Source organism: Setaria italica, chromosome VIII (genome assembly GCF_000263155.2).
Source record: "Setaria italica strain Yugu1 chromosome VIII, Setaria_italica_v2.0, whole genome shotgun sequence".
Taxonomy (NCBI): domain Eukaryota; kingdom Viridiplantae; phylum Streptophyta; class Magnoliopsida; order Poales; family Poaceae; genus Setaria; species Setaria italica.
In genome coordinates this window covers 32,655,845-32,667,609 of record NC_028457.1, presented here as the reverse complement: position 1 = coordinate 32,667,609, position 11,765 = coordinate 32,655,845, and the positions used below count along the sequence as shown (strand labels likewise).

The 11,765-nt window shown below is 43.2% G+C and overlaps 1 protein-coding gene and 1 pseudogene across 1 annotated transcript; one reads left to right on the top strand and one right to left on the bottom strand.

Annotated features, from left to right (window-relative positions):
- Positions 1-16: 16 nt before the first annotated feature.
- Positions 17-3,075, bottom strand: LOC101762665 (disease resistance protein RPM1). The gene has a single exon (XM_004979585.4). It carries the CDS (start codon positions 2,824-2,826, stop codon positions 82-84), a length of 2,745 nt encoding a protein of 914 aa, XP_004979642.1. The 5' UTR covers positions 2,827-3,075; the 3' UTR covers positions 17-81.
- A 5,458-nt stretch (positions 3,076-8,533) lies between these two features.
- On the top strand, positions 8,534-9,574 carry LOC101777683 (annotated as a pseudogene).
- Positions 9,575-11,765: the final 2,191 nt, after the last annotated feature.

Sequence of the window (11,765 nt, the reverse complement as noted above, 5' to 3'; positions counted from 1 at the left end):
CCCGGCAAAAACCTGCTGTTGCTCAAATTCTATCTAGGTCCCAAAAAACAAACATTACCTTAGCAGTAGGTAGTCTTTCGATCACACTATCCATTCCCGGGTGCCCATAATAACAATAACCTTTCTGATGTGGCTAATGTCCATACGATCGTCCTTGCATTCATCTGGTCCTCCCTTCCGCCAAAGCCTCTCTACGAGCTCTTCTGATGTATCATGTAGATATAACTCCACAAGGTTTTTAAGGTGTTCAATGCCTTGAGGAAGAAACTTCAACTTATGACAGACTTGCAAGTAGAGCTGAGCAAGGTTTGACATTGCACCCTGTTCTATTTGAACTTGATTGAGCTGTGGTGCGTCCCATATGGATAGAACCTGAAGTCTTGGGAAACACCCTGCAGTGAAGTGCAGCTTCTTCCCATCAAAAGCCTTGCTAAGGGCAAGCACACATAAACCACGTAGCACCAACAAACTGGGAAACGACTCCTCATCAATTTTGCAGAATGACATGTGCAACATTGTGAGGCTACTGAGGCGAGACCAAGATGACAGAACCTTATGTATTGATTTTCTCTCCAGCTGTCCTTCTAAAACAAGCTTAGAAATGGTTGGAGGTAAACAAAGTCCCTCTAGATGCAGCACTTCCTTCTCCCCTGGAGTTATAATTTCTAGATGAACAAGATGACTCATTTTGTTGACAGCATCTCTTAAGTTACCAGAGTGTTCACTTCTCACATTGCAGACACTGAATGTTCTTAGCTCTGTCAAATCTCCAACCTCACGCAGAATTTCTGAACTTGCCTCCACACATTGCAAAGCTTGCAGTGACGTCAAGTGCCTTATGCCACTAGGCACCTTTACACCAATGGTAGGGTGAATATCTTCACCTTCTTGAAAAACATTACATGCATAAAGGTATCTCAACTTCTGAAGTTTTACAATGTTATTCGGCAAATACAACAACTGAGCATTAAAAGCATCCAACACTTCCAAGTTTTGCAACCTTCCTATTGTTTCAGGTAGACTTTCAATAGTAGTAGATCTAAGGCCCAAATACCGCAGATTAAACAAGTTGAATACCTCAGTAGGCAACATCTTGATACAAGCACCTTTCAGATCCAACGTTGACAGCAAATTCGAAGATGTTAGGATGGGCCTCAGCAAATCAATATCGATATACCTCTCAAAAACATGAAGTGAACGGATATGTGATGCATTTGATGGACTAATTCGGTCAAGGTTTCTACTCTGGATTGATATACGACGTGTGGGCCCTCCAGAAAATTCCCCAGAGCCATCATACACTTTACCAAAGCATTCTTTCTCTGCTTTTTTGAGCGCAACAAGCCGTATTACATCATGCATTTGACAACATTTCAACCGCCCAGTATGATTCCTCTTCACTACCTGTAATAGGCTTCGGTTCACAAGCTCAGTCAAGTACTCCTCCGCCACTTCCTCCAATGTTTGGTTCCCCTTCTTCTTGATGAACCCACTACTAATCCAGTGCCTCATTACTGCCCTCCTCATGATGGGATAATCTTCTGGGAATAATGCACAGTGTAAGAAACAATTTTTCAAATCACATGGAAGGTCCTCCATGCTGACGTTAAGAATAGTCTCAACACGAGGCATCACATTTTTAACCAATTGCAGCTCTAACTCATCATATGCTTTTTCCCATTCGGCAGAAGTTTGTCCTTTCGCAGATAATTGGCTGCCGATGCATGCAATAGCAATAGGCAACCCTTCACACTTCTCCACAAATTTCAAAGCCAAAACCTTCAAGTGCAATGGGCACTTTCTGTCACCATCGTTCCAAAAGGCTGATTTGCAGAATAACTCCCAAGAGTCATCTTTGTCAAGTGGTTCCAAGTGAATAGCTGAATTACTGGTTCCTAATAATGATACTTCATGCTTTCTTGATGTGATAACAAATCGACCAATACAATTAGATGGAAAAACAGTCCTTATCTCTGACCAGACATCTGCAGCCCAAACGTCATCCAGAACTAAGATGCACCTTTTACCTTGGAGGTACTGGTAGATGATCTCAGCTAGTCTTTCCTTTTCCATGTTGGCAGCATCAGCTGTGATGCCAAACTCTCCAGCAATTTTCTTCAACAGCTCTTGAACATCATAACTCTGTGACACGGTTACCCATGCAGCAGCATCAAAGTCCATTTTGATGGTCTTGTACACATGAGCAACCAAAGTTGTTTTCCCCACACCAGGCATGCCCCAAACAGCGAATATTTTGCATCTCTGTTCTAAATCACCTGCTAGCCATTGAACCAGTTGCTTCTTGTGCTCGGTAATCCCCACAAGGTCCTCATCCCTTGTGAAATTCAAAGCTTGATTGGCATGAAAAGCAATGCCTCCAGCATTTCTATCCGTTTGTTTCATGGTGTAGTCCTGGTTCCGCTGCTTAGCCCCTTGAAGCCTGCCCTTGATATCATTCAGCTTGTGCGCAAGCCGGCGCCAGGTACTGGCATACTTGATCCTCTTCTTCATCTTGGAAACAAACCCTCCGTGCTTGTCCTCCAGCTTGTAGGTGAACTCATCAACAACATCCTCGATCTCAAAAGCGAAGCCCCTGATTCTGTCGACGAAGAGGCCGGTGGTCTCATCAGTGTCCTTGAACCGCTCTGCTGCTTTCAAATAAGCCTGCATACTCTCAAGCTCATCCTTGGCTTCATGGATCTCACCAAAGAGACCCTTGAGGGCAGAGGCTTCGTGGCAGAGCAGTGATGCACCAGAACTTGCTGCCTCATTCACCAAAGCCGCACCGAGCTTGCCAATCAGCAACCCTACAACTGCTTCAGCCATGGTGGTTGTTGCGTGGATGGTTGAGAGCTGAGTTACAAGTGGATGGACTATGTCCGAAACAACACCAGCGCGCACTGGCGTGCGGGATTAGCATTAGCAGGTTATGAGTTGTTTGTGTCATGGGGCGCTGAATCATTCACAAACTCATCCATCATCAGGTCTCTCTCAAAGTCTCATCAACTTTATTTCCAAGCCAATCATGTCTCTCTCAAAGTTTTATCAACTTTGTTTCCATGCTAATCATGTCTCTCTCTCTCTCTCTCTCTCTCTCTCTCTCTCTCATCAATTTTGTTTCCAAGCCAGTCATGTCTCTCTCAAAGTCTCATCAACTTTATTTCCAAGCCAAGGACTTGGTCTTCCTTGACGTTGTGTTCATTACCTTCTGAGAAATTTCGTTTGACGCGGTAGCTGCAGCTCAATGGCGGATCCCCTTGGCGAAGCTTGACTCTACCTACCTGGTGCGCGCAGCTGGGATCGACGCGCAGAGCCGTGGAGCGCAAGTCCACCAACTGCTGCATGCATGCAGGCTTCGTGAGCGCCATGCGTCCGGATCAAGGAGGTGCGAGGGATGGGTTGATTAGAAAAAAGTGAGGAACTTTTCTGCAAAACAATCATGACGGTTGGAAAAAACTATGAATCAGTTTGATAAATCTACACAATTTTTTTTCTCATTAGGAACACGAAATTTTAATGGATTTCATAATAATTCGTCCAATTTGTGTAGGATCTCTTCGCATAAAAAGGTAGGATCACGGAAATAGTTTTAGCTTTTCAAAAGGGCCATACAAAAAAAACGCTGAATTTATCAAAACTGCTGATGATGACTAAAGATCATCAAGATCCGGCCCGGCCGCGCCGATCCCAAGGTGGTCAGCTCCGTCACACGTCACGTTTCCACAGAGCAACAATGCACTACGTGTATCGCATCTTGTCTCAGTTTACTATAAGACACAAAAGAACAACAATGCACTACCAAACTGCTGATGATGACTAAAGATCATCAAGAATGCCATAGCATTCTTGATGATTTGCCAATCCGGTCTGCAAATTAAAAAAAAGAATGCCATAACATGTTCTTCCATATATATTCATGTTGCAACGTGCTCCCCACTCATCTTCTACTCCCTTTTGACATTTGAAACGTAGCCTATTCCTTATTATTTTCTGCTGACTGTTCATCAGTTACTAGTTTTCATATGATTTTGTGACCTTTGGGTGAGCAGGGAAGGGGCAAGTTCAAGGGCTACCTGTTTGGTTGCGTGGGTGGACTGTGGTGAGATCGACATGCATGGACTTGCGCTACCGAAAGACGCTAAATTGAAGAAATGAAGAACACACACATGGATTTGACATTCTAAAAGAGATTGTCTTACGATACGCCCATTGTGTGGATGTTCAATGGACACGTAAATATCAACCATCTAAGGTCTTTCTGCCACATGCATGTTTGTGTGTAAATATGTGCTTTTATATGGATATTAGTGTTTTAGCCGATTTTTTGTGATGGAGACAATGAATTTTTATTATTTTTATTGGAAGTAAACTGAGTTATTTTGTTAAAAAGAAAGAAGGAAACTGAAAGATGACAACAGCGGGAACACAAAAATGTGAAGTCACCTTGTGGATCAGTGGCAAAAGGTCCAAGGGCGTTGGGGCGCGGAAAGAATACACCATGGGAATAGTTGCGAGTAAACTAGGGACCGATGCACGAAAATTTAAAAAAATTTGGACGAGTCCTCAATTTGTGCATGTCATCCTTCCACAGGGGTAATGCTAATCTTCTCCGTATTGTTCCAATTTAGGAAGATGTCTCCGAAGAGACATTGCGAGGGATGAATCTTTGGCTTATAGCTTGATTTACCGGTGTTTGGAGAGGCAACTTGGTAGTTAAACATCTGGCTTCCCACGCGTTAGCTCCCCACCTATGTCTCCGTATTGCAAGTATGAACGCCAGCCATCCAAGGAAGCAGACGAAACATTTTTCTCCTAAGGGCCTGATTGGACGCAGGCTGCTAAAGTTCAGCAACTGTCTTTACATCAGATGGTTGATACTAATCAGGAGTATTAAACATAGTCTAATTATAAAACTAATTACATAGATAGAGTTTAATTCGCGAGATGAATCTATTAAACCTAATTAGTCCATGATTTGACAATGTGGTGCTACAATAACCATTGCTAATGATGGATTAATTAGGCTTAATAGATCCATCTCGCGAATTAGATTTCATTTGTGCAATTAGTTTTGTAATTAACTCATATTTAGTCCTCCTAATTAGCATCTGAACATCCGATAGATCCTGCTAAAGTTTAGCGCGTCGTATCCAAACACTCCCTAAGAAAACATGCACGCCAATTAAATCCGGGGGCATTGATAAGCTACTCCGTACGAGCTTATTAGGGTGCGTTTGCTTCCCCGCATATGGCTCGGCCTGGCCCTCGGGATACAACGTCGAAGCGATTGGATGCCTGTATTCGTACCTGAGACTGGCTCTGGGCGTGCAACACAACCCCCCAAGCCTGGCTGCCGGGAAACGAAAATGGATTCCGTTTCTTGGCAGCCTGGCTCGTGCGGGACGCGAGCGCGCTCTCAGTGCCCAGAAAAATGGCTCCTCGCGTGCAGGCGGGAGATGCGGGGGCGCGCGCGGGAAGCTAGGGTTACCGCCGCCGCTTTCGCGCCTTCCATCCACGCTATATCTTCACCGCCGCCGCCCCTCCCCCCATTCTCTCCATCGCACTCGCCCTCTGCCTCTCCGCTGTGAGCTCTCCCGCTTCCTCGTGTCCTCCTCTTCCTGCTCTTCCAGATCTAACACGCAGCAGGTGATGCATCTTCTCTTACTTGTGCTCCAGATCCACGGTGTTTGAGGCTCGATTCAATCGGTGGTTGACCTTTCGCTTCTCCCTCTCTTCATTTTCCGCAGGTTTGAGGTTCGATTCGTCGGGGTTTCGTGGCAAAGAGAGCAGGTAACCTATAATCCGTCGCAGATCTGGTGTTGCTCCCTTTCTCCATCGGTTTTTTTGGGGTCCTAATGCTTTGAACATTTGTAGGGTCGGATCTGTGCTGGTGATTTCGTTGGAGGTAAAAAGGCAAGTTTTATCTTTTAGGGTTTCGGTCTGTTGTTGTTTCTCCCGATTGGATCTTGTATGTTTTGATAGTAATCCCTCTCCCTCATGTGCAGATCTGCCTTTATCTTGGCTTACCCGTTGAACTCTTGAAAGCCCTCGGACTATTTACTGAAGGAGCTAGCGGTAACGATTTTTTCCAGTGAGCCTTTGTCATTAGCCGATGATGGTTGCTTACTTACTCTGGAAACTGAGCACATGTTCTTAGCCGATGATGAATGCTTATTTACTTTCAACAGTGAGCACATGTTCTTAGCCGATGATGAATGCTTATTTTCTTTCAACAGTGAGCACATGTTCTTAGCCGATGATGAATGCTTATTTATTTTCAACAGTGAGCACATGTTCTTGGCCGATGATATTAAGTTATAAAAATGAAAACTGAGCACATGTCCTTATCCAATGATGCATTCTTATTACACTGATTTACCTATATGTGAGCACTTGTGCATTAGGCGATGATGCAGTTTTTTTTCCTGACCCACTTGTTGAATGCTCAAAATGATTTGTTGTTTTGCTGAGACATGCTTTGCATTGTGTAATAGATGAACCCTGTCGACCAGAGACGCATGCTTGTGATAAAAGCTGCTGCTTTTGTGTCTGTCATCTATGCATACTTCATGAGTAGGCTCAGGGTGGCCTATAATTCACAGCCTCGGATTACATATGCCCCAATGAGTGCTATGGATGAGGAACGCCAAGCCAACCCGAACAAAATTTTTAATTGTAATGACATAGAATGTGTGAACATGTTGTGTATGCGTAGAGCTCCCTTTTTCAACCTGTGTAACCTGCTTAGGGATAGAAGCTTGCTAAGGGACACAATAAACAGTACTGTGGAGAAACAAGTAGCAATGTTTCTCCATGTTGTGGGACACAACCAGAGATTTAGAGTAATCCACCAAACATTTAGGAGATCCATGGAAACAATAAGTAGGTATTTTAGAGAGGTATTGTATGCTATTGGTGAGCTGAGGGGAGAGATGATAAGGCCACCATCAACTGAGACAGCACTTAAAATCAGAACAAGCCCAAGGTGGTATCCTTATTTTAAGGTAATTAAATGAATGTAAGGTTTACCTGTACCTAACTGCAGTCCTGACCAAACTTTAATCACAAGTCTTGCTATAATGTAGGACTGTATTGGTGCAATAGATGGTACTCATGTTCATGCTAGAGTTCCAGCAAAGATATCTGCAACATTTAGGGGGTAGGAAGCACTATCCTACTCAAAATATGCTTGCTGCAGTTGACTTTGATCTGAGGTTCACTTATGTGCTAGCTGGATGGGAGGGATCTGCACATGATGCACTCATTCTAGCTGATGCTCTAGAGAGGGATGATGGGTTAAGGGTTCCTCCAGGTACTTGTAACAGAAACTTTTAGACAAACCACAAATTGGGATTTCACATAACCACTACAACTGATTCTTGGCTACCTAATGAATTGTTTAGGTAAATTCTACCTAGTGGACGCTGGCTATGCATGTCGTCCTGGATTTATGCCCCCTTACCGAGCCACTAGATACCACTTGAAAGAATATGGTGGAAGAAATTATCCTACCAATAAGAAAGAGTTGTTCAACTTGAGGCATTCAAGCCTAAGGGTCACAGTTGAGAGGGCATTTGGGGCTTTAAAGAATCGATTCCGTATTCTAGACAACAAGCCCTACCACCCATTCAAGACACAAGTCAAATTAGTTCTTGCATGTTGTATTCTTCATAATTGGATAATTGGCCATGGTCAGGATGAGGTTATTCCTGATGAAGCAACATGGGAACCTAATTGTAGTAGTACTGCACCTGCTGATGGTTGTCAGACAGATGACAATTTAGATTGGGGTACAAGAAGGAATGAAATTGCAAATGATATGTGGAACAATAGGGGCACCTCTCATGTGTAGAGCTTGCTGTTTGTGTGCAATGATCAACTGTTGTTCTGTTAGCTGAGCCAATGCACTTGTGCAATGATGATGTAATAATATGTTGTATGAACAACTAGACTGAGGCTATGGACATGTGCAATGATCATTTCATCCTCTATTTCTTTTACCTTGACTGAGGCTGAGTCCATGTGCAATGATTATTTATTCCACTGTTGTTCTGTTACATTCACTGAGGCTAAGTACATGTGTAATGATTATTTATTCCACTATTTCTTTTACCTTCCCTGAGGCTAAGTACATGTGCAATGATTATTTATTCCACTATTTCTTTTACCTTCCCTGAGGCTAAGTACATGTGCAATGATGATTTGTTCCACTGTTTCTTTTACATTCCCTGAGGTTAAATACATGTGCAATGATGTTGAACATGCATCAGTTACATTCTATTTTTCCTGATCATATGGCAATGAGTTTGTGCAATGATGTTAAGCATCCATTAATTACATTCTACTTTTCCTGATCTTATGGCAATGAGTTTGTGCAATGATGTTAAGCATCCATTAATTACATTCTACTTTTCCTGATCTTATGGCAATGAGTTTGTGCAATGATGTTAAGCATCCATTAATTACATTCTACTTTTCCTGATCATATGGCAATGGGTTTGTGCAATAATGTTAAGCATGCATTTCATTAGGGATGGCTGAGGAGGTTGGGGTGATTGATCTGTCAGTGGCTGATGAGGTTGTCCAGGTTGCTGGTCCTGGTCCAGAGCAGCGCCCTAGGGGTGCTATGCGCTGGACTAGTGCCATGTCTTCCTTTGTCTTGCGCCGTATGAGTCAGCTGATTGAGAGTGGTGTTAGAACAGACAAGGGCTTCAAGGAGGTCCATCTGAACCAAGTTGCCAAGTACCTGCAGGAGTTTAGTGGCAATGAAGTGTCTGGTACTCAAGTGTATAACCACTTGAGGAAGTGGAGACAGAGATGGATGAAGGTGTCCAAGCTTAGGGAACTAAGTGGTGCCCTTTGGATTGAGGAGAATTGCATGATCAGCCTTGATGAGGAGCACTATATGGGACACATCAAGGTGTGTGGGATGCCTAGATCTTCCTTACCTTGTTCTTATCCTGATCCTTTAGTTTTATTTCTAACATTTCTAACTAATCATACACACTACAATTAGGCACACCCTAAGGATGCTGAATTTCTGAACAAACACATTGAGAACTACAAGGAGATGATGATCATTTTTGGCAATGGGTTGGCCACTGGCAAGTATGCTATGGGTTCTAATGAGGCTCTAGGTAGCCCATCTGACTTTATAGATATCTAAATCAAGACTGAACCATATGATGAGGACAAGGCAGCCAAGTGCATTGATGATGCTGCTAAGGTGTTTGGAGAAGCACCCAAGGATACAATAGAGGTCATTAGGGGTTCTGGTCCTAGCAAGAAGAGGAAGAGGTCTGTCCTCACTGAGGAGGACCATCTGGTGATGAGCAGTATGACTGAGGCAGTGAGGGATGTTGCTTCTGCTATCCGTGAGACCAAGGTTGAGGTGTTGAACCCTGATCTGTACAGTGCAGTGATGTACATGCCAGGGTTCAGTGAGGAGGCTCTGATCTGTGCTTTCTCTCATCTGGTTGACAACAAGGCCCAGGGTGATGCCTTTGTCAACATGGCTGAGAACCACCGCGTCCTTTGGCTAAGGACATGGCTTGCCAAGAATTCCTACATGTAGATCCCTCTACATGCTTCCTGACTGATCTATCTTTTGCATAGTGACTTCTTTTGTGCAGGATACACTGACTGGAGCTTCAAACACTTTGCTCCATTTGTTTTGGTTTGACACAACACCCTTAGGTTGTGGCTGGTAAGTATGGTTAGGTTGTGGTCTTAGAGAGGCAGAGACTGTAGTTGGTCTGTGATGTATTTGATCAGTCAGTTACATTGCCTATGATGTCATGGACACTTGGTCATGGTTGCAGTTATTCATATGCCTATGATGTCATGTGTCTGTCATTATTTACCTTCTGTGCTTAAAAATGATCTGAGCACAACTCATTGCCTTTATGAGGTCCTTATTCAGTTATGTATGAACTGAGCACAACTCATTGCCTATTATGATGTCCTTATTCTCCTGTGCATGATCTGAGCACAACTCATTGCCTATTATGATGTCCTTATTCATTGGAGCATGATCTGAGCACAACCCATTGCCTTTTATGATGTCCTTATTCAGTTGTGTATGATCTGAGCACCTAATTAATTGCCTCTATGATATCCTTATTCATTTCTGTAAGAACCTGAGCACAACTCATTGCCTAGATGATATCCTTTTTCAGTTGTGCATGATCCGAGCACAATTCCTTGCCTTCATGATATCCTTTTTCATTTGTGGTTCATCTGAGTACAAATGTACTGGCTGTTATGTTTTCCTTTATGAATTGTGCATGATCTGAGCACAGCTCTTTGTCTTCATGATATCCTTTTTCATGTGTGCTTCATCTGAGTAATAGACCATTGGCTGTTATGTTTCCTTTTTCAGTTGTGCATTATCTGAGCACAGCTCATTGCCTTCATGATATCCTTTTTCATTTGTGCTTCATCTGAGTAATAGACCATTGGCTGTTATGTTTCCTTTTTCAGTTGTGCATTATCTGAGCATAGCTCATTGCCTTCATGATATCCTTTTCCACTTGTGCTTCATCTGAGTAATAGACCATTGGCTGTTATGTTTTTCTTTTGAGTTGTGCATGATCTGAGCACAATTCCATTGCCTGTTATGATATCCTTATTTATTTCTGCATGATCTGAGCACCTAATTAATTGTTTGCATTGTTCATTGATTATTTTTGTTACAACTCACATTGTATTGCTGCATTGTAACTAATCTAGGACTTCAATTATGACTTGGTATGTTGTGTTCTATGGCCGCAAAACTGGCGTCTTCTCCACCTGGAGGGATTGCCATCAACAAGTTAATGGCTTCAAGGGAGCCTGTTTCAAAGGGTACAACACTGAAGAACAAGCTTGGGCTGCCTATCACAACCAACATGTAGATCAAGCCCCTCCTCAGTTCAAGGCTGACAAACAACTGAACAAAACAAGCACACCAACCAAAGATATCATTATCATTGTTCAGTTCATTATTATCCTAGTTTTATTGTACAAGCTTGTATGATCATTTGTTGTAATATTGAGCCGATGATGACCTCCATTGGTATGAACGAGTTGTATGAGTACCTAGCCTAAAATTTGACTTGTGGTAACCTCACCAATTTCAGCAATCTGGTATTCAAACTCTGGTACATGCAGCCAACCAAACAACTGCTTTCTCTTCTCTATTCGCCAGTTCTTAGCTCATACATGCAACCAAACATGTGCTCTGCTCAGCCTGTCTACTTTCGTCCTGGTAACCAAACATTGATCACCTGCATGCATGCAATCAGCCTGGCCCAGCTTAGCATGCATACCAGATGCGAGCCAGGCTAGCGATGGAAACGAACCAAACGCGCCCTTAATTACCGCAGGTAATTACACGCACGAATCAACTGTGTAGAGACGACAGCCAGGATTAAGTTCCAAGTAATTTCTAAGCTTGACAGATGATGACACCGACAGAGACGAGCAGATGCTTGCTTATAGAGTAGCAACTGACGGTTCGCCAATTTGCATGGTCTCCAAATTGTCATAGCTTGTTCTTCCATATCATATGCATGGTTGCAACGCAATTTGTCGCTTTTCTCTCCTTTTCCGTTCACATACACATGTGCGTGCTAGCTGGCCACTAGCGGCCCATCATCGATATTTTCTCTCCAACTTCCAAGCCGTCGTTTGTCGATCGACGACGACATGCGATTGTGTGTCAAAGTGTAGTGCAGTGTAGCTATTATAGCGGTAGTGCACGTGTGCCTGCTGCTTCTTGGGCT

What these genes read in the sequence shown, in the direction of transcription:
- LOC101762665 (XM_004979585.4), bottom strand. Translation starts at nt 2,826, where the DNA reads ATGGCTGAAGCAGTTGTAGGGTTGCTGATTGGCAAGCTCGGTGCGGCT.